The sequence below is a fragment of the Primulina eburnea genome, chromosome 9 (genome assembly GCF_022965805.1).
Source record: "Primulina eburnea isolate SZY01 chromosome 9, ASM2296580v1, whole genome shotgun sequence".
Classification (NCBI taxonomy): Eukaryota; Viridiplantae; Streptophyta; class Magnoliopsida; order Lamiales; family Gesneriaceae; genus Primulina; species Primulina eburnea.
The window spans coordinates 35,086,552-35,108,783 of NC_133109.1; the positions used below are offsets into that span (position 1 = coordinate 35,086,552).

At 35.9% G+C, this 22,232-nt stretch overlaps 2 protein-coding genes across 2 annotated transcripts in view; one reads left to right on the forward strand and one right to left on the reverse strand.

The window, feature by feature from the left end:
- The first annotated feature begins 9,060 nt into the window (after positions 1 to 9,060).
- On the forward strand, positions 9,061 to 9,789 carry LOC140840648 (uncharacterized). The gene has a single exon (XM_073207827.1). The coding sequence runs from the start codon at positions 9,144 to 9,146 to the stop codon at positions 9,666 to 9,668; it is 525 nt and encodes a 174-aa protein (XP_073063928.1). The 5' UTR covers positions 9,061 to 9,143; the 3' UTR covers positions 9,669 to 9,789.
- A 2,794-nt stretch (positions 9,790 to 12,583) lies between these two features.
- Positions 12,584 to 22,232, reverse strand: part of LOC140842074 (5'-3' exoribonuclease 4) — a 48,011-nt gene continuing 38,362 nt past the window's right edge. Inside the window, 11 exon segments of the mRNA XM_073209893.1 lie at positions 12,584 to 13,837; positions 14,079 to 14,161; positions 15,307 to 15,382; positions 17,819 to 17,832; positions 17,834 to 17,924; positions 18,003 to 18,142; positions 19,286 to 19,360; positions 19,469 to 19,509; positions 19,597 to 19,673; positions 19,780 to 19,908; positions 20,249 to 20,319. Of these exon segments, the coding sequence (XP_073065994.1) occupies positions 13,102 to 13,837; positions 14,079 to 14,161; positions 15,307 to 15,382; positions 17,819 to 17,832; positions 17,834 to 17,924; positions 18,003 to 18,142; positions 19,286 to 19,360; positions 19,469 to 19,509; positions 19,597 to 19,673; positions 19,780 to 19,908; positions 20,249 to 20,319 (1,533 nt within the window). The 3' untranslated portion in view covers positions 12,584 to 13,101.

The window sequence follows — 22,232 nt, forward strand, 5'->3', positions numbered from 1 at the left end:
AGAATCATAGGGATTTGGCATGTCAGAGAAGTTGTCAGAAAGTAGGGTATTTGCAACCATCTTGCCATAATTAGTATGTGGGCGTTGATAATAAGGTCATCATTGAATTCCTTGTCATAAATATCAGGTTTTCTCAAACTTTAAAGGAGTATTCATTCATTCACCTACATATTACCTACAACATTTACTACAAGATTCTCTAAAAAAATCATTTCATTGACTTGAGCGTCGGAGTGATCACGCCAGAGAATCTTTCGGCGCCCATTAACGTTCTTTCTTCCTTGAGAGTGCAGGTCTAGGTGCCCGGGCAACTATCTTCTGCTCATCAACCCGACCCGGTGTAGTCGCCCACTAAGCCCGCACTCGATTCACCCGTCATCATCATTGGCACCGTCCATGGGAAGTCTCGATCTAAGACGTTGATCATGGTTTCCAAAAGAAAATCCACAAGAAAGGATAATGCCGCGAAGGAGCCCTCTGACTTGGAAGTCCCTCAATAAGGTCAGCTTCAACCAACCTTTGTATTAAATCAAGAGAAACTCACCCAAATCATAGCAGTAGCTGTCCAGAAAGCTGTAGTGGAAAAGTTACCCCCTGGTGACAAATAGGCACAGCGTAAGGAATGGGCAGGAGACAAGTCTCCCTCTCTAGGAAAAAATGAAGAAGCAGAAGGCTCGCCAGAATACTCTAAGGCCCCCACTATGGCCGAGGAGCTAGAAGACTTAAGAAAAAATTTAAGAAGCTAGAAGGGCAAGCTGGATCTTCGTATGTTCCCTGAGCCCAGCTGAGAGGATGCCCTTTCTCTGCCCGCATTATTAATGAGCCTTTGCCCACCCATTTCAAGTCGGCGAACATCAGGGAATACAATGGAAATTCTGGTATAGAGGAACACTTGACTCGATTCGATAATATGGCCATGTTGCACTGTTAGGGCGATGAAATTAAGTGCAAGGCCTTTTTAACCACATTGGTATCTTCTGCCCAACGATGGTTCGACATATTGGAGCCCCGGAGTATATGAAGTTTTGAAGATTTCAAGAGAGTCTTTTTCCATCATTTCAGTAGTGTACGAGATACAAGAACACTGCTTTCAGCCTGTTTGAAGTCAAACAGGGACGAGATGAGTCACTACGAGGTTACATCCACAAATTTAACAGAGCGGCACTGGAAGTACCATCCTATGTCCCCGAGACAAAAACTACTGTCTTCACTCAGGGGTTGCAAGAAGGTGATTTCTTCAGGTCATTAATGAAGAGATTACCCAGTGATTTTGAGGAGTTGTTTTCCTAGGCAGAGAAATATATCAACATGGAGGAGGCGCAAAAACAAAAGAGAGAGGCTGGGAGAAGAGAAAAAGGGGAGAAGTCGGGGAGGCCAGAAGAACGAGTCTCTAAAAAAATTCCTTTGGGGCATTTCTCTCATTACACCCTCATAAATAATTCAAAGAGCCGGGATGTTCATCTTTGTGATGAGAAGGAGGGTGATATTCCAACGCATCTGCCTCCCCCTGTTTAGGGAGTTGGTAAGAAATTTTGTTCATTCCATAAAGAGTATTATCATGACACTAGCGAATGCAGGCAACTAACGAGAGAATACCCATGGAAGAGTCCTGAAGAATTCAAAGCAGCATCTAAGAAAGTTAAGGACCCCCCTGGGCACCCCGGAACTCGTGACCTACTTGTTGGGTGCAATAATTATCTCTGCTGGAAGAGTGATTGAACAGTGGTGCTTGAGCTGTTGTGAGATTTAAAAGATTTGAGTTACACCATTACTACCAGCTATAACTTTTAGTAAAACGGTAAGCACTCGGTCCTACAATTGTTATCAGAGCCAAGGTCATGAGTTTGATTCTCATTGATTGCAAGGAGTGTAATAATTGGGAGAAGTTGTTGGGTGCAATAATTGTCTCTGCTGGAAGAGTGATTGAATCGTGGTGCTTGAGCTGTTGTACGGTTTAAAAGATTTGAATTTCACCATTACCACCAACTATAGCTTTTGGTAAAACAGTAAGAACTCAGTCCTACACTATTTTTCCAGCCCGGGTTCCAAGTTCCAGACCGGTCTCAGGTACTAGAGAAAGGCTCATACATCAGGAAGGGCCTGGGAGGATAAAGATTGAAGGAAATTCCCCAACTTGGGGTGATAAAAATGATTTCAAGAGGATCTATAGACGGGGACTTCAACAGGGTGAGTAAAGCTTGGAGCCGAAGAGAAATTTTGGGAGTAGACAATTCCAAAAGAGAGGAGAAGCCAACTATTAGCTTTGGGCCCCAGGATTTACAGGGCATATGCCTACCTCATAATGATGCACTGGTCATCCATTTCAAGATTGCCAATTATGACATCAGAATGGTGTTTGTCGATACAGGTAGCTCTGTAAATGTTTTATTTCAAGAAGCTCTGGATCTGAAGAATCACGGTTTAGAGCCTGTGGAGACAACACTCTATGGGTTTGCCGGTCATCCGAGGATAAATTATGTTCCCCATAACTATGGGATCTGGGGAGCTAAGGAAGTCAGTAATGGCCATTTTCACTTTGGTCAACGCACCATCTTCTTACAATGTTATACTAGGGAGGCTAGCTATGAATGCCTTCAAGTCAGTAGCTTCCACCTATCATCAGAAAATAAAGTTCCCAGTGAAGGGAAAGATCGGGGATGTGCGAGATAATTTGCCTTCTTCTCAAAAATGTTAAGCAGAGACAATCCGAATTGAGAAGAAGAAAACCAGGAGGGGGTGGTGATAACCAAGGGTGGGGAGGGGAGGTTAGTGTGGTAGAAGAAGTGCAGGCCATCGTAGAAGAAGAACATGAAGAAATGCTCGGCCGGGATCTGGATCTTTCCACCCGGACACAATTGTTGGAGTGCTTAAAAAGGAATGTGAATGTTTTCGCCTGGTCCCCGACATAACTTGTGGGCATCACAGCCTATGTAGCCGAGCACAAGTTGAATACCTGCCAAATGCTCGGCCGGTAGTACAAAAGAAGTGGCATTTTGGACCAGAAAAAGATAAAATAATTGCAGACCAAGTGAAAGAGCTTTTGAAAGCTGGCCAGATTCGGGAAGTTCAATTCCCAACTTGGCTTTCAAATGTGGTGCTGGTCTAGAAGGCTACGGATAAATGGAGAACGTGTGTTGATTTCAGAGATATGAACAAAGCATGCCCCAAAGATTGTTATCATCTGCGCGAGGATTGATCAGCTAGTAGATTCTACTTTTGTTGTGAATTGCTGATCTTTATGGATTCCTATTGGGTATCATCAAATTCCCCTAACCAAAGATGAGCATGAAAATGTTATCTTTTTAACTTCTGGTGGTACTTTTTGTTACACTGTTATGCCGTTTGGTTTAAAGAATCCAAGAGTCACATATCAACGTTTAATGGATAAGATCTTTCAAGAGCAAGAAGAGAGGAACGTTGAAGTCTATGTGGATGATATTCTGGTTAAATCAGAGAAGACAACATCTCTTATTTCTGATCTCGAGGAAACTTTCTCAACCTTGATGAAATATGGGATAAAGTTGAATCCATCCAAATGCACTTTTGGGGTCCGGAGTGGAAAGTTCTTGGGCTTTATGGTAATGGAAAGAGGGATAGAAGTTAATCCTGAGAAGGTCAGAGCCATCTCCGAGATGACATCTCCTCGGTTAGTAAAAGAAATGCAAAAATTGACCGGGAGAATTGCTGCCCTGTCTCGCTTCATTTTCTTATCAGCACACTGGAGCTACCCATTTTTTCAAATTCTAAGAAAAGCTCAAAGGTATGGTTGGGATGACAAGGCCGAGCAGGCCTTCCAGGAATTAAAGAAACATTTATCCGGACTGCGAGTCTTGGTAAAGCCTAGGTTGGGAGAAAAATTGCTGATCTATCGGCCACGGATTGTGCTGTTAGTTCAGTCTTTATTCAAGAAGAAGGAACATATCAGAGGTCGGTCTATTATGTGTGCCATGCTTTGAGAGAACCCGACCTGTGCATGATATTGATGTTGTTGAGGGACTTGATGGTTGTTCTTGCTGGACTGAAGGTGCACACAACCCGAGAACCAGCACTAGTTTTCCGCATTTACATTAAGTTTATGATAAATATTTTACGACTTTTATGATGCTTTTGAGTGGTTTTGAGAGGATGCTAGAGTTATGTTATTTTGAAATATTGCTAAGTTTAGGTTTGGTAAATGATATGAGATTTAAATTCACAAGTCTTTGCAAGGTGTTGGAATTAATGTGTCATAGTATGTTGGAACATTCCATGTTCGCAATCTTGATTTTGATATTAATAAAACTTGTAATTTTGTTTCTAATGTATTTAACTAAGTGCGTAGGTAGCTTGAACTGATCAAGTTTTGAACTGATCAGTTATCGAGTCAAAACTGGAGCTGAGATCAGTTACGAGCTGTCAAAATCACAGACTGAGGACGTCCAAATGATCGCACAAGCTGAACCAGTGGAACTGAAATGTAAACGAATAGTTCCACAGATTGTCCAACTGATGTGTGGTTCAGCAGGAGATCTTTAGAAGCCCGGCCAGCTGATGAAGTGTTCAACTGATGAAGAGCCCAGCTGACCAGTTCAACTGAAAGAGTGAAATCAGTTCAACTGACGAGTCAACTGATTTCGCCAGCCCAACTGAAGATCAGTTCAGATGACCGGTTCAGAGCATCAGTCAGAACCAATCAGTTGCAGATCAAGACAAGCTTTGTATTCTAATGGAATCCAGATGTGCACAAAGGTACAAAAGCTATTGTATGATCTAGGTACAATAAGAGACGTTGCATCAGAGCTTAAAGCCAAAAATTCCGGAATAGATTTCGAGGAACAGATTCACTGTACGTTCAGCCAAACGCCTATAAATAAAAGCCGAAGCTCAGTGAAGAAACATGATGAGAATTGATAAGTGAAAGAAGAAGGGCACAAATATTGCATATCAGCTTATAAGAGAGAAACAAACAACCCAAAAGGAACACTTCAATGTATTATCAACTTAGATTAAAAGCCTATTTCCCTCAGTGTGTGAGAACACTTTTCGGGTAGTTTTCAGAGATCAGTTCTCACACACACACACACACTCACCACCACTCAAATACAGTCTTGCACAAAGACAATAAACTTGTGTATGTAGTCTTTCTCACATAAACGTTAAAGAAGTGTTGGCTGGAAGGTGATGCCTTAAGTCTATACTAGGAGTTCAGTTAGGCAGTGGGTAAGTCCTAAGTTGGTTGGGTTATTAAACTTGCTGTAATTAATCAAAGTCTTCTAGTGTATCCTACCCGAGGAGGTATAATGGGTGACGTAGGTTCAGCAGGAGATCTTTAGAAGCCCGACAAGCTGATGAAGTGTTCAACTGATGAAGAGCTCAGCTGACCAGTTCAACTTAAAGAGTGCAATCAGTTCAACTGACGAGTCAACTGATTTCGCCAGCCCAACTGAAGATCAGTTCAGATGACCAGTTCATAGCATCAGTCAGAGCCAATCAGTTGCAGATCAAGACAAGCTTTGTATTCTAGTGGAATCCAGCTGTGCACAAAGGTACAAAATCTACTGTATGATCTAGGTACAATAAAAGACGTTGCATTAGAGCTTAAAGCCAAAAGTTCCGGAATGGATTTCGAGGAACATATTCAAAATGCAATGTTCACAATAATTGAGTCTCACTGTACGTTCAGCCAAACGCCTATGAATAGAAGCCGAAGCTCAGTGAAGAAACATGATGAGAATTGATAAGTGAAAAGAAGAAGGGCACGCATATTGCATATCAGCTTACAAGAGAGAAGCAAACAGACCAAAGAGAACACTTCAATGTGTTATCAGTTTAGATTAAAAATCTATTTCCCTCAATGTGTGAGAACACTTTTCGGGTAGTTTTCAGAGATCAGTTCTCACTCACACACTCACCACCACTCAAATACATTCTTGCACAAAGATAATAAACTTGTGTATGTAGTCTTTCTCACATAGACGTTAAAGAAGTGTTGGCTGGAAGGTGCTGCTTTCAGTCTAGACTAGAAGTTCAGTTAGGCAGTGGGTAAGTTCTCAGTTTGGTGGGTTATTACACTTGATTTAATTAATCAAAGTCTTTTAGTGTATCCTACACGAGGAGGTAGAATGGGTGACGTAGGAGCAATTGAAGTCTCCGAACATCCATAAATATATCTTGTGTACTCTAACTATTAACCCCTAGCTTTAAACTTACTTGATCAGTTCGAGTGTCTATCAGTTCAGTTCTCACCATAACTGAATTGATACATGCGAGAACTCATCCCCCTTATCTCCAGTTAATTAGTTACACAAGATTAAAAGCTTTAACCGATCAGTTTTCTTAATGAAGGATTACTTCGAGTATTTTCCGCTTGATTTAATTTCAAACTCGATCTAATTCATCGATGTAAACATTCTTAGAACACGAGCTACTACAGCTCATCACGTTTTTAGAGGATTTTCCCGATCCAACATAGTCTTCCATGCCATAGATTAGAACATTCAGTCAAGTAAGCAGAATTCATAACTTTATTTTTCGCCTCTTGGCGTAAAAAATTCAGTGCATTTGTTTTAAAGAGCTCATTCTCTTCGTTCTCTTTGCGTACAAATACATAATTTTTGGTTAATAAAAACGTTTTTGATTCGAATACTATCTTAAACCCGACCTTACTCAATAGGGAGTTGGATACCAAATTCTTGCAGATGTCAGGGATATGCCACACGTCCTTAAGCGTCAGATATTTGCCATAAGTCAATTTGATCACCACCTTTCCAAGTCCTACAATGTTGGAAGTTGAAGAATTTCCCATAAACAATTTGTTTTCAATTTGAGTTGTGACATGTTTATCGGTAGAGACTGGTCCTCAACTATATTGGCTTGCCTTTTTGCCATTTCTTAATGTTTTTCTTTAGACAAAGGCAATTATTGTCCACGTGGTTTTTTTTTGCCACAGTTGTAGCAAACTCCTTTAAATTTCTTGGCTTTCACATGATGCTGATCATTGTGTTGACGTCTTCTTTTATGGCTAGTACTAGATTCTGCTAGATTTTCCTTTGCCTCGATTCCATATTCGATTTTCTCGACTTTGGAGTTCCGGTTGTCTTCCTAAATCCAAAATCTCACAATCAATTATTCAAGTTTTAACTTCTTGGGCTTATGCTTGAGGCAGTTCTTGAAGTATTTCCATGAAGGCGACAATTTCTTAATGATGGCTGGCCACTTGTAATGGTTCATTCAAAATCATTTCTTTCACCAGTAATTCGTGAAGAATGATTTCAAGTTTCTGCACCAGGCTTATCACGTTTTTTGAATCAATTATCTTAAAATCAAAAATTTACCGACAACAAACTTTTTGATTCACGTGTCCATTTTCTTGCATTTATTTTCCAAAATTCCCACAACTCCTTGGCAGTCGCCATAGTGTTGTAGACATTGTACAATGTATCATTGAGCTCGTTCAGTATGTAGTTTCTGCACAGTAAATCGCTGTTGTTCCAAACATCATCAACAGTTCTTCGTTGTGTGTCTGTATTGCCATCAGTAACGACATGGGGGTCCTACTTCAGAAATCTAGAGAGGCCGAGTGTATTCAGAGATAAAAATATATTTTGTTGCCAACGTTTGAAATCAGCACCAATGAACTTGGACGGTTTTTCTCTATGTACAGGAGTAGTGGCCATTGGAGTGAAAGATACAATTGACATCTTCAAGAATAAAAGAAGAAAGGAAAAAAAAATTGTCTTTGTGATCTTTCCAAATTCTGAGCAGCAATAGTCGAGGCAAAAATTATATTTTTTCTCTCTACAAGACAAATTGCCCCATATCAATGTGCTTACAATTTGAAAGCAATCGTCTCTAAGATACAACGATTCGGATCTAGAGAATGCAGCACACTGATTCTCCAGTTATCGACGAACAAAATATATGTAGAGAGCTCTCAAGATAGAGCAGAGAAAATATGAGTGCATAAGAATTATTTCTCATCAATTAAATGAATGGACGGACGAGGCATTATTTATACTAATTCAAAGGTTGCAACTAAGGATCACAACCTTTTGAGAAAGTCATAACCACATGACATGTCCATTCTTTATTTGGGGTGTCTCTTAGGTCAAGAGACTTGAATGGATCACCAAAATAATCATTTAGGTAAAATAATGTCAGATAGCTTGAAAATACATCACAACTTCTCGTGAAGCAAACTGTCAGGGACGCTGGGGAAACCAAAACGCTGATCTTACTACCTGGAGAACTCCAGGCAGCCTTTGGTGCGCTAGGGGTGGCCATTAGCCCGAACCTTGCTGCACATAATTTTCTTCTATGCAGCACTCCTATGCGCATTTGGAGCTCAAGTTTATCCTTTAGCTCCAGAGCTATCGTTTCGAGTTTTCTTAACTTCCTTGCTTAATTTTTAATTCATAAAACCTATAATAACAACATACTTTTAAAAATTTGTTTGGTTTTCCAAATTATTCTTTATAGACAATATTAATTTTGTCTTTTACACCTTTTTTTTTTAAAAAAAGTTGTGGGTTAGGCTTGAGGTAGATTGAGTTGAATTGAGATTTTCCAACACATCAAATGGTGGACCATGCCGCACCGACCAGTTTGACGACGGATTGTGGCCGGTCGATGTTAGTTGGCTTATTTTGACATCTCTACTTCAATATTAGTTATTGAACACATGTTCCTTTAGCGTAATTGTACAATATGTAAAAAATAGATAATGCCAATGGTATGAAACATGTACTAATAGTTTAACATCAATCACAAAAACAAATGAAGAAGACCATTGTGTGCATCGAAATGATGCCAAGGTAACATTACATCTAACTGTTAGATTCATTTGGATAATCATTTTATGATTAAAAATCTTACATTTATAGGTCTCAATTGTTAACAATGAAAAGCAGCAGTGACATTCAATTTTTATTGGCTGCTCATTAAGTTAAAGAAGGTTTAATTTGTAATTAAAAGTGTTAAAATCAGGAATTTGCTACGAAAATGTTGTATTGGAATATTCGATTTATCCATCCATCCATCCAAGAGGGATTGGATTGTTTATTTAATTTCCTCAAGCGATTTGCAACCACACATCAAAATCATTTATTGCTCGGAAAGGATAGGATATAGAACAGAACAGAACAGAACAGAAAATCAACAAGGAGATGGCTTCCGCAACAACCAGACACCCATTTACACTCTTTAATCTGCACAACACTCAGCCTCAAACACTATTCAAAACACCCGCGTTTTTCAAGCCTCGGAGACCCATTATAATCTCCACTACTTGGATCAAATCCACCGATGTGTCCAATGAAGACAAATCCATTTCAGAAGAAGCGCCAAAAGCCGACAAGAGAAGACAGGAGGAGAAATTTGCTGTGATAAACACTGGGATTTACGAATGCAGATCTTGTGGGTACAAATACGACGAGGGTATTGGGGACCCTTCGTATCCGATTCCACCTGGTTTGCCATTCGATCGGCTTCCGGATGATTGGAGATGCCCCACTTGCGGTGCTTCGCAGAGTTTCTTCGAGAGTAAGCGCATGGAAATCGCGGGGTTTGCTCAGAATCAGCAGTTCGGATTGGGGGCTAATGCGCTTACTTCGGGTCAGAAAGCTGTCCTCATATATGGTAGTTTGCTTCTTGCATTTGCTCTCTTTTTGTCTGGTTATTTTATTCAATAATGTGTTCATTAAATTTAATATACATCGCAGGACCATGTTAATTTTTTTCTGCCAGCAAAACATTAATGTAATAAGCAAGTAGAGTGAAGAAGATAACATAACATCATTGCCCATGCCTTTATTGGTACTTACATTCATGTTTCGTCGGAATAGTTGCTGTGCTTGGAACGACAACTATCGTTCCACTTTCAATGTTATGTCGATGAACGGTAGTATAAAAAAATTTAATAAATTCAAAAAAATTAGTAAAAAAATAAATATAAATTACATTATACTAAAACATAAAATATATGAATTATTAAAAATTAATATATAAATACAAACAATTTTACAATAATATCACAATAAGAAATACACACTAAAAATTATAACTTATCAAAACTAATACCATGAATAGTGATGTGGATGAGCGAAATCATTGTTATATTCTCCATGAGTATCCTGTTGATTAAATTGATTTCGAACATTTGGATATTGATGTAATTGTCCATAGGGATATTTATTAGATTGAGATGACGAAAGATCATTAGACTGTGATATTGATTTTGTAATAGTGTTTCATCACGACGATTATAGTATCCAAATCCACGATACCCACTAGAACTATCAGCTGTACTTGAAGATCTATACTTGAGACCATGACGTTCAACATCACGCCATATAGATGATGAAGATTCATTGTATCTATCACTAATATCTTGAGACGACCCATAATCAAATGCACGATGTCTAATTCATGTGTACCAGAACTCATTTAGGTAACTGAAGGACTGAACTCATTTAGGTATTCAAGAAAGTTTTCAAAATCAAATCAGAAAAAAAAAACAACCTAATCTTATTCTAAACTCATTCCGATCCCAAAACCCAATTCCTTGATGCAACAACAACCTGAATTCTACCCAAAACATAAATATTCAAGAATAATAATGGGAAGTTTCATCAAATACAGTTTATGATTAAAAAGCCTGGGTTAAAAAGACAAAGACAATCTTCTGATCAGGTGGATTCAGGCGAGCCTTGCTGAAGATTGTACATCAAGTTAGCACTTTCACGTTCCGTTCTGACCGCTACCGTTTCGTTCCACCGTTAAAGCGTCGCTATAACGTCGAAGACCAACGCTACAAAGCAATCACCGATTTGCCTTGGAACTTTGAACGTCGGTGACCGTTCCCGTTTCCAGTCCCGGAAGTGTTACGGCCGCGTCGTGGCCCTTCCAGATAATCATGCTTACATTTCATAAACGTTTGAAAAATGTCTTGAAATTTCAACTAAAGATTCGAAATCTCGTCTGTTATATTACCAAGCGTGATGGGCCACGACTAATGTATTTCCTTAATAGCGACTAATGTATTTCCTTAACCACTTTCAAGTGCAAATTACTAAGCGTGATGGGCGGTAGCAATCGTGATATTGTACTATTCTGTTGGATCTTCTAATCGTGATATTGTACTATTCTAGAAACTTTTAAACTGTCAAAACATTGATCCGATAGGCATGTGTACCCTTTGATCTTTCACAAAAACTCTCTTATACATGGATATTTCACGGGTCGATTTTTTGTTTCATGAAAAATCATTAATTTTTATAGTCAAAAATATTATTTTTCATCGTTAGTATAGATTGAATCAACTCGTTGTCATCCGTGAGATCATCTCATATAATACTTTTATCTTTTGAGATGGCATCAATAAGCTTGGGGCTTGGAATGAGACACTTTATAGATTGGCAAAATCCTTTTTCTTTACTTGTTTGCCTCCTAATTTACCCAAAACTGGAAGAGTGAGTCTCATGTGAGACCGTCTCACGGATCATAATCTGTGAGACGGGTCAACCCTATCCATATTCACAATAAAAAGTAATACTCTTAGCATAAAAAGTAATACTTTTCATGGGTGGCCCAAATAAGAGATCCGTCTCACAAATATGACCCGTGAGACCGTCTCACACAAGTTTTTGCCAAACTGGAAAAGGCCTGAAATATTTTTTTATCCCGTTAAACTATATGTAGTTTTATCCTATCAACCATTCAAACTTCAGTGATGAAGAATGATAAATAAAGTTTTTTTTTAAAAAAAAGAAACTTTTAGTTATCACCTATTTTTTTTATAGATAAATAACCTAATACTTGCAAAATAATAATAATAAAACAGACTCCAACACTAACGATTATCTTATTTTAACAAATGAAAGTCTTTAAAAAAAAACCGAAAACAAAATGTGCAAGAAGCCTATAAATTTGAAATTTATTCTCAAAACTAACCTCAATATCAAGAGCCAATGGTGAAGGAGTTGAAATTCACGTTGGAGGTATTGTTTTAAACCCAAAAAGACCCAAAAGAAAATGCTAATCCGATGACTTGACTAGTCATCACTTCAAATTGATATGATAACATGCAACAGATCCGGGTTTTGTGTGTATCTGTTGAACTTTACCTTGCATCAAGATAGTCGAGTGATTTGCTCCATTTGTTATTCATCTCGTGGAGTTTCTCCATAGCCAGATCTGATTTATAAAAGGTTTAGCACATGAAATCGGGATCTACCATCGCATTATCAGCAACCTTCTCTTGGCTTATCGTGAAAATCAGATCTATAACTAGAATTGGAGGAGTTGCGTCCTTTTTCAATTCATAAATACTTGCGGATTCTGTGAAGCTGTCTGTCCTCCGTCGGAATTTCTTAACGGAAATATTTTATTCATAGGATATTAATTTACAATTAAAGAAATGCGATCGTATCAATGATACACTGACATTCTTCGAGCGGGTAGAAACTCCACGAGAAAGGGTAAGCAGCCGAAGCAAAATGTAAAGTTTGAGATATAAGAAACGAGTGAGAAACCCAAATTTCAAATTATGCATACACCTCGAAACGTTTACAATCTAGTAAGGTATTTATTTTCTATGCCCACTAACGAATGTGAACTTCCCAATGACAATTGCAAAATCCCAATTGATTTCCAACCCAATAATATACCGTAGCAATGTGTTGTATTTGCATGTCGATTATATTACATGAACAAGTTTCTTTTATAATAAAAACATATAAAGGTAACCTGTGTTTTTTGTCTAAAAGAACCAAGTGTTTGAAGTCGATCTTTTACTCCCTGGCAATGAAACAGTGGCAGCAACGAACAAATAAAACATATACGTCTCTGTGCCATATAAAATAATCTATCGGGGATAAAAACACACCTGCATCTGCAAACTCAAAAATCCAAAAATCACCACTTCTAGCTGGAATCTGTATGCAACAAGACAGAAACAAACTTCGTGTTCTCATCTTTTAAATTCTCTTAGATAGCAAGCGCATTTTCATAGATTGATGCTACCATAACAGCTGTTTGGTGTTTCATTTGGAACTACTTGAATTGGAGGAGTTGCGTCCATATTCGATTCCAATTATCACTGCTGGTGTTCTGAATCCATGAGGTTCACTGGTTCAGCGTGGGCTTGTATTTGAGCTGGTAGACCATCTTCTTCACCGGTCTTTCATGATGCTCTGTACTACTATCTTGTCGTCTGGAATACATTTCTGTACTCCCAACTGCAGGTCTAGTGATCCATTTAGGGGGTGGTGATGGAAGTGGAGCGATGTTGGGCACCAGTTGGGGAAGTACATGAGTTACTTGACTAGAATTTGGAGCTCCGGAAGATGCAGGCGCAGGTGGTCTCATTTTTGGGCCACCTTCTATGCACAACGCAGAAATGCCATTTCTTAGGTCCTGTTGCTGCTCTATATATGAAATTCTATCTTGCAGCTTGAAACCTACATTTGGTCTATAGTCTTGCTTATTATTAGGGGAAACATGATACTTAGAACTAACTGCTGGGCCTCGAGGGAGGTAATGTCTGTCATGAAAATTTGGATCATTATAATAGCCCAGTTCATAACCATATTGACCAGCATCCTGCTCAAATCCCAATTGCCCAGCTGCTCTTGGCCTATATATTGCATGATGATTACTTAATGAATTTTGGGTAGATGTTCCGTCAGAAATAACTCTTTCATAACCAGGAGGTCCAGCTGGCCTTGGTCTATTTATTGCTTGATTTTCCCGGAAATTGCGATAACTCGTCTGCTCTGATTTAATATTGAGTGTGTTTTGAACCAAACGGTACGCAGCTTCTCCCAAAGTGGGACCGGATATTGCCCCAGAAACTTGCGTTCTGGGAAACAAAGTAAAACCAACAAATATATGAGAATAATAAGGATACTACCATTTCAAATCAAAACATAGTTCACCACTCCTCATTTGCAGAGATAGTTATGGGACAAAAGAAGCTCAAAATTTCCACAAATACCAAATTTAGAACTTGATTGATCAAATTGAAGAATTTGTAGTTGTTCAAAAATGATACGAGACTTGGTAAGGAACCTAATCAATACAATCCAGGTATAACAATTAACCTGTCTTTGCCCAGCTGATTCCTGCCCCTGTTGTCTTCATGCCATAAGACAGGGAAAGGTTTTATGTCAATAGATCTCAAAACCTGCAATTAACATATGCGGCCAATCATGAGAGCAAACGAAACTCACTGAAATGATACATCTCAAAGTCGGAAAGCAGTTACTCCGGAAATTGCTGCTATATGCACTTGGGCAATGCCCTTACTTTAGCATTCCCATGCCGGCTATGGAAACTACTATCACACCATTCAACACCCATCTGAACATTGAACTTGTTATATATCTAACCTTCCACTATGAGACTATAGCTCAGGGGGAAAAATTGAACATGTCATATATCTAACCTTCCACTAAGAGAGCCTCATGCAACACGATCGAACTAAGTATGTGGAGATATATAGGCATTTCATCAAAGAAAAGATTGAGGAATGTACCATAACCTATTTTATGTGCCTGCAAATCATGGAATCCTGATATTCTCACTAAGGCCCTTCCAAGAAATAACTTCGAAAACTTAAAATCCAACCTGGGTGTGCTTGACTTTCAAAACCAGATTGAAGGGGGAGGGGTTGTGGAAATTAAATTTTATGAATCTTTTATTGAGATAAATTAGTTTTTTTTATTGTGTAGGAGATCTCTCCTCCATAGCAAATAAACCAATTGTCTATTTTTCAAGATCATAAAAGTTTTAGCAGTAACTTTATATCCGAAACCCTTTAAGCTTCAGAAGATTTTTCTTAGACGAATGATGTTCAAATTCTATCGAAAAAGATCAGACAGACAAGTTTAAAATTCTTTATTTTCTGTCAGAAGTTGTCGATACATGGTAGAAAGAAGTAACTCAAACTTACCACATGTAACATACTGTAAATGAGACATTGTACTTCATGCGTGTTCTTATATAGGCGTATAATATTTATAGCACTGTAAAAGTTGTTATGATCCATTTAAGAAGTCACATCTTTTATTGAAAGGTAAGAAAAAATGACATCAAAATATTTGAATATTGATCATCTATATAAATGGTTCCTTCAAGCAAATACTACAAGGATCAAAAGCACCAATGGTCAGCCAGGTATGCTTTTTAAAATAACTAATGTAACTACTGCAACCTATAAAACAACAACTATGACTATAATTTAAGGACAATAATACTTGACGTAGCGAATGCTCCTTTAATACAAATCCATATCCAAAGGTAAAGAAGCAGAAAAATAATTTCACATACCTTCGCAGGAAAAATTACACCTTCAGGAGGCTTTGGAAGGTGAGCATGCTGAGATGGATTAAGATAAGTGATGTTTCTGCAAAAGCAGATACACTTGACTTTTTTGCTAAACTATATATATACACTAGAAAAGTGCACGTACATTGCACCCTAAACTGCTGAAAATATATGTACGAAATTTTGATCATATTTAAATGAATTAAAACATGGCTAATAGCATTTATCAATTGAAACAAACCAAGCCACGAAAAATAAAAAATCATAACCATGGACATTATATGAATCGGAGATGTTATCTTATCCACTTGACACACTTTTCAATATGCTTCTTGGTTGATTTTGACAACTCAACAATTATTTGTCATAGTTTCTTATAAGATGCATATAACCATTTTAGTATACTCAACAAGTATATGATCGTTTTTAACATCTATTATGTCATTTATAATCCTCATCTGAGATCTGACATGATCGTACTTTGCTTCCTTATCATGACATTTTCTCGGTTTTCTACATTGTTTTTATCTGATATCTTATTTTTTCGACTATTTGTTTTGTTATTAAATGATTTTTCAGTTTTTGACAATCATCAACTATAATTCTTAAGAAAAAATATTTTTAGTCGTGATAGATTTTCACTTGTGACTAAAAGTATGCATAACCTATATATTCTTCGACAACATAACCAATGAATGGTTTTGCACCTTCTTCAAACATCGTGATATTTGTGATATCATTTTTATATATTTAGTATCAATATTATCAACATAGAGCTATAAAGTTAATAATTTTTTAACAACTTTTTATTAATCACTATGATAAAAAATATTTGAAAATCTTTTCAAATGACTATATCTTAGAATTGTGTCCTCGTTTAGTTTGACGCAATTCAGGAAGGTCATCATCATTCGTCATTTTTTTGAAAGCTTTCGAACAATGATTGCGTGCATCATGTCATTAGGATGATATAGTTTCAATCTCATTTGTTGTTTCAATCACACTCATCTCCATTCCTCTTCCAGTTATTACCTTAATGTTCATAATATTAACAATTATTTAAATTTATAATATTATGATAACGATTTTCTATGAATTTAATGTCAATGTAAATATTAAAGTAATTAATTTTAAATTGAAAAGTAAAATTAAAATTAAAATAATAAATAGCTTGATTGAGTTAAATTTATGATAGTGATTTTCTATGAATTTGATCTTAATATATAAAATAAAGTAAATTAATTAAAGTAAATTAATAAATAGCTAGATTGAGTTAAGTACTCTATTAATAATCCTATTAAACTAATATAGAAATAATTTAAAGAACCTCGTGAACATTACAAATTATAAAACAAACAAAATGATAAAATAGTAAGTTACCAATAAAAGTCATATATTTATACTACTTATTATTTATTTCTAATAGTAATATATGTTAGTAATATTAACAATTTTTTTTAAAATGTACAACATTATGATAAAGATTTTCCATGAATTTGACGAAAATGTATAAAATTAAGTAATTAAATTAAATTTGAAAGTAAAATCAAAATAATAATTGTCTTCTTTGAGTTAAGTACACTATTAATGACTATATTAAACCAACATAGAAAATGACTTAAAGAACCTCATGAACATGACAAATTGTAAAACAAATAAAAGGGTAAAATAGTAAGCTCATAAAAAAGTAAAATTAAAGTTAAAATAATAAATAGCTTGATTGAGTTAAGTTTATGATAGTGATTTTCTATGAATTTGATGTCAATATATAAACTAAAGTAATTAAATTTAAAAGTAAAATTAAAATAATAAATAGTTTGATTGAATGAAGTACTCTATTAATAATCCTATTAAACTAATATAGAAATAATTTAAAGAACTTCAAGAACATGACAAATTATAAAACAATCAAAATGATAAAATAGTAAGTTACCAATAAAAGTCATATATTTATAATATTTATTTTTAATAGTAATATATGTTAGTAATATTAGCAATTTTTTTAAATGTATAACATTATGATAAGGATTTTCCATGAATTTGACGGAAATGTATAAAATTAATAAATGGAGATAAGTTTATGATAGTAATTTCTATGAATTTGATGTCAATATATAAATTGAAGTAATTAAATTTAAAAGTAAAATTAAAATAATAAATAGCTTGATTGTGTTAAGTACTCTATTAATAATCCTATTAACTACATAGAAATAATTTAAGGAACCTCGTGAACATGACAAATTATAAAACAAACAAAATAATAAAATAGTAAGTTACCAATAAAAGTCATATATTTATAATATTTATTTTTAATAGTAATACATGGTAGTAATATTAACAATTTTTTTAAATGTATAACATTATGATAAGGATTTTCTATGAATTTGACGGAAATATATAAATTAAGTAATTAAATCAAATTTGAAAGTAAGTAAGCTCACAAATGAAAGTCATATATTTATAATAAAAATAGATAGATAATAGATATGTATTGTTTATAATCAATAGAACTTACAAAACTTGATTATCATGTAATGTCTCCCAACCCACTGACAGGGGAAGCAACCACTTGCCGTAACGCATTCCTCTTAGTTAGCCACAGGAATCCATTCATTCCGCCACTGAAAAACCAGAAAATGGAACGACGTTTGAGATAACCAAAAAGAGCAAAGTTGGCCAAATCATACCAAATAACCAACCTCGAAACAGTGTCAATAGGCCATGTCGAATCTTCAATGTTACAAAGACGATAGTAAAAGGTAATTTGGGCAGCTAATGCATGAAGAGGATGGACATACAGCAAATCAAACATCACACTATTCCGAAAATGTTCTTCCTCCTAAAATAACAGGAATGATCAGAGCTAAAATGATAAAGATAGCAGCCCTCATATTTCCACCCTCTCCATAAAGAGCAATTGGCATTTGTAAATCAGTGCTTCAACATTCTGAAAATTTCTAAGCATAAAAGGTAATTTGGGCACATGTGTGAATTGTCCATAAGAAAATTAACAGAAGGCTGCGTTAGGCACGGTGTCTTCTATATGAGATAGCCACAGGTACCATCAAGACAAACGATGAAGTGAAGTTAGCCTTTTGTTCTACTCCAACTACCTAGCAGATATCTTTTCTTTTTTTGTAAAGGTCTATGAATATGCCAATTTATCATGGACGTAATTTCTAAGCATGCCAGTGTATCATATCGAATGTTTCCTGGATAAAGATACATGGCAAGTACCAAGTATTGGATACTTCTATTGAAGTATTAAAAGGTAAAATTTGGATACCATATCCAGCCTTGGTCAACAACTAAGTATAGACCAAGTTGGATACATAAATAATATTTAAATTTTTTAAACTATTATGATTTTTATTAAACAATAAAGAAAAACAAATCTAAAAGAATTCAATTAAAAATTTATGGAATATATTTGGTCGGATATAGCTGTATGTTTGTCGAGGCATTGTGGTATGAAAGAGAGCAATAATTCTTTATGGTGTAAAATACATTTCATAGAGTTGCGTTATATAGGCCACGCTACCGAAATTCTCCACGGTCCCAGGCACTATAGAACAACTATTCCTAGTAATAAGAAACATAAAATAATACAGTATATAGAATATTTAAACAAAAAATATCTAAATGAATCTATCTGTGAATATATCTTTATATTTTTAACACCCCTCAAATGAATGCAGATGTTGATCATGTCTAACTTATAAATAAAAACTTTGAACTTTGGCCTGAAATCGCCTTTAGTTAACATCAGCTGTTTGCTAGCAACCTAATCAAGTCTAACTAAAAAATGGGGTAAAGACACGTGTATATATATATACACAAATTCAGGAATATTTTCAATCGAATTGTGAAACATTTCACATACTGGTAACTAAGGGGGGATTCATGAGCACACAGAATTTGACAAAAAAAAAATATTAGGCTCATGAAAGTACACAGAAATTGAAGTATTCATCTTCCATACCATCAAAGTGTCTTCAAGTTTCTTAGTTTCGGCAAGCAATTTCTTCTCATCAATGAAAGGCAATTTGACAACCCCCTATGTTTCCGCAAATGAAAGATTTTCTCATACTCATTAGCCAAATAAATCAAATAACGTTAATCAGCAGCCGAGGAAACAACATTTGAGTAAGATATGGAAGGATACCTGCCAAGCAAAACGCTTCCCATTCATGTCAATTTCAAAATCTGCGCATTTGACAGATGAACAGCTTGTATAAAAAAATTAGAGGAAAAAACATCTAAAATATGCTTTCAGGAAACCACAGACTGTACCAGTTGGGTAGAAATAAAAAATGGGAGATGAAGGATCAGTCATCAGTCTCCTGTATTTCTCAGGAACAGCACTTGAGCTGTATATCAAGCATACAATAGATATTTTTAACTTAGGCAACAAATGAATTAAGAGGCAACTCAAAAGTTTCCAACTCTAAATAAATGGAAAAAGAAGTGAAGGACCTTGCAGATGGTAGGGTTCCTAAAAGCTGATCAAAGGGTTTAAAAGGTTCCCCAGGGAAAAAGGTTATTTCCAATTCAGCTAATCCTTCGAGATCAGATGCAAATGGGGCATAATGATATGGATAGTACCTGGATAAAGATCAAGTGAGCCAAGTAAACTTACGGGGAAAGTTAGACATTGCACAATGAAACTGCATGGCCCTAAACCTTTGAAAACCTCTTACATGTTAACACAGCACACATGGGACTAAACTTTAAGGTCCAAATTGATTTGGCATGGCAAGAGAGTATGACTCTGCCATGCCCAAACATTAAAAATTAAAGATTAATAAAAGAATTTTGGCCTGGTTTGTTTCCCAATTTTCATTGCACTTGTGAAGACGGTAAATTTCATTCATTAACTTCCTCTTCCAGCAAAAACTTCTGTATAGGTATGCATTTATCGGACTATTAAGAAGACAATACATACCACTGCCATGAGCAGACACCTTGGTAATAATAACGGCAAACCCAACACAGTCCTTCCACATACTTCAATACCTACAAAACAACTCATTATCCACCTATGCCAGATTGGAAGTAGGCTTTAGAAACACACTCAGTACCAGTTGGGTATCAGTCAGTAATATAGATTGGGCGTGTACTAAAATCTGATCATAATTTTTCATTGAACAGACAATCTGATCATTCTTTTGAGTAAGCTGTATTGCTTTTCCATAAGAGTACGTTATAACTCTAATTACAGCCATAGACATATTTAAACAATATAATATAATCAGTTACAAAATCAAAGCAGTATACTACAACAAGCTTGTAATCCATAGGTTCAAAAAATATTCAGAATCTTAACACAGTTTTACAAAAAGATATCTTAAAAACATGCCATAGTGAAGGTCCAAAAGAATTTCTAAGCCACAAAAAAGAAAAAGAACAATTGCCATAGACAAGAGCAAGTTCTTTTCTAATGCACTTCAACAGGCAACTGTTTCCATTATTGAAGCGACACTAAAATGTTTCAATTTTATTTCAATTTCATACACAAGAAAACATAGTTAAACATTGTATCATCAAAGTCAAAGCACAAGCACAAGCAGCCTCAAGGGTTTTTTTTTATCAGTTTACTGTACTTTTTTCAAAAACTTTATCAAACTAATGTGTTTTTTAAAAATTCATCATAATGTGAAATTTGACAGCCGAAATTTAAAAATATATGTATCTCAGTATGTGAGGGGGGTGGGGCAAAAATAAAGAGTAAATTTAGATGGCCAGCATGTCCTAGAGACGGGGCAAATATTGAATAAAATGGGGGGGCACTTAATTCTTTTAAAATTTTAAATGGTTGCCTTGCCTATGCCTTGATTTTTTTAAAATTTAAATGGCAGAGGCGGGGGAACTTAATTTTAAAATATATATATATATATGCATATCTATATAACATATATATACAATAATACATTTATAATATATAATTTATCTTATATATATTACACAATTTATACAATGTATATTTATCAATAATTTATGAACTTAACAGAATCAAACAAGTTGAGAAGCTATACAATCTGTGTTATCAGGAAATCAACTGAAAATACTGGAATTCCATTGGATATAATCGAATATATGCTCAAAGGGAGAAGTAATGAAGTATAAAACGAGTAACATTAACTGTTAATCATCCGGGAAGCCACTAGCTTTGTCCGGTAGCGAGGGAGACTATCTTCTTCACTTGGGAGAACAAGAAATTAGGGCACGAGTTATTTGGGATTTTTGGAGCTCATCTCTGTGTCTCACGTACGAGCTTTTGTCCATTTATTTTATCCATCAAATTGACAGAATGACTGGATTGGGAAAAACGATTGAACTAAATTGGCTCATTAAATTCAGTCAGGACTGAACCGGGAATGACTCCAAACAATTAGGGACTGAACCGAAATATTCCCCATCAAAGTTGTGTGCTAGATTATCGTGTACAATATAGAAATTTATATCTGGACAAGTAATATGGTAATCACTTGTGATCATTCTAGCTAGTTTTTTTACGCAAATTATAAATCCTGGTAGTACTACTTTTTTTTAAAAAAAATTGAATAATTTTTATTGTATGATTAACAGAGAGACACTTCATAAATTTTTAAGCATACTTTGAGTACAGCATAGTTGTCATAGAGATTGTAGCGCTTGCTACAGCGCGTAGACACGCGAAGGGAAGACCCGCAGCTACAGGGGGCGACGCACACGACACTTCCACATAGCGAGTGCTATCGTCGTTATCAACTCTATTTCGGTGAGGCGATGCAGCGCTACAGTAAAAAAAAGCGCAGGAGGCCCATTTTGCACAATATGTAGCCCTTGATTTCTGCTGCGTATCGGTTTCTCTCCACTTCTCCAAGCCTTACGTAAACCTTACCAGTTTCAACTCTAAACCGCTTCTCTCGTCGGACATCGCGTTTTGC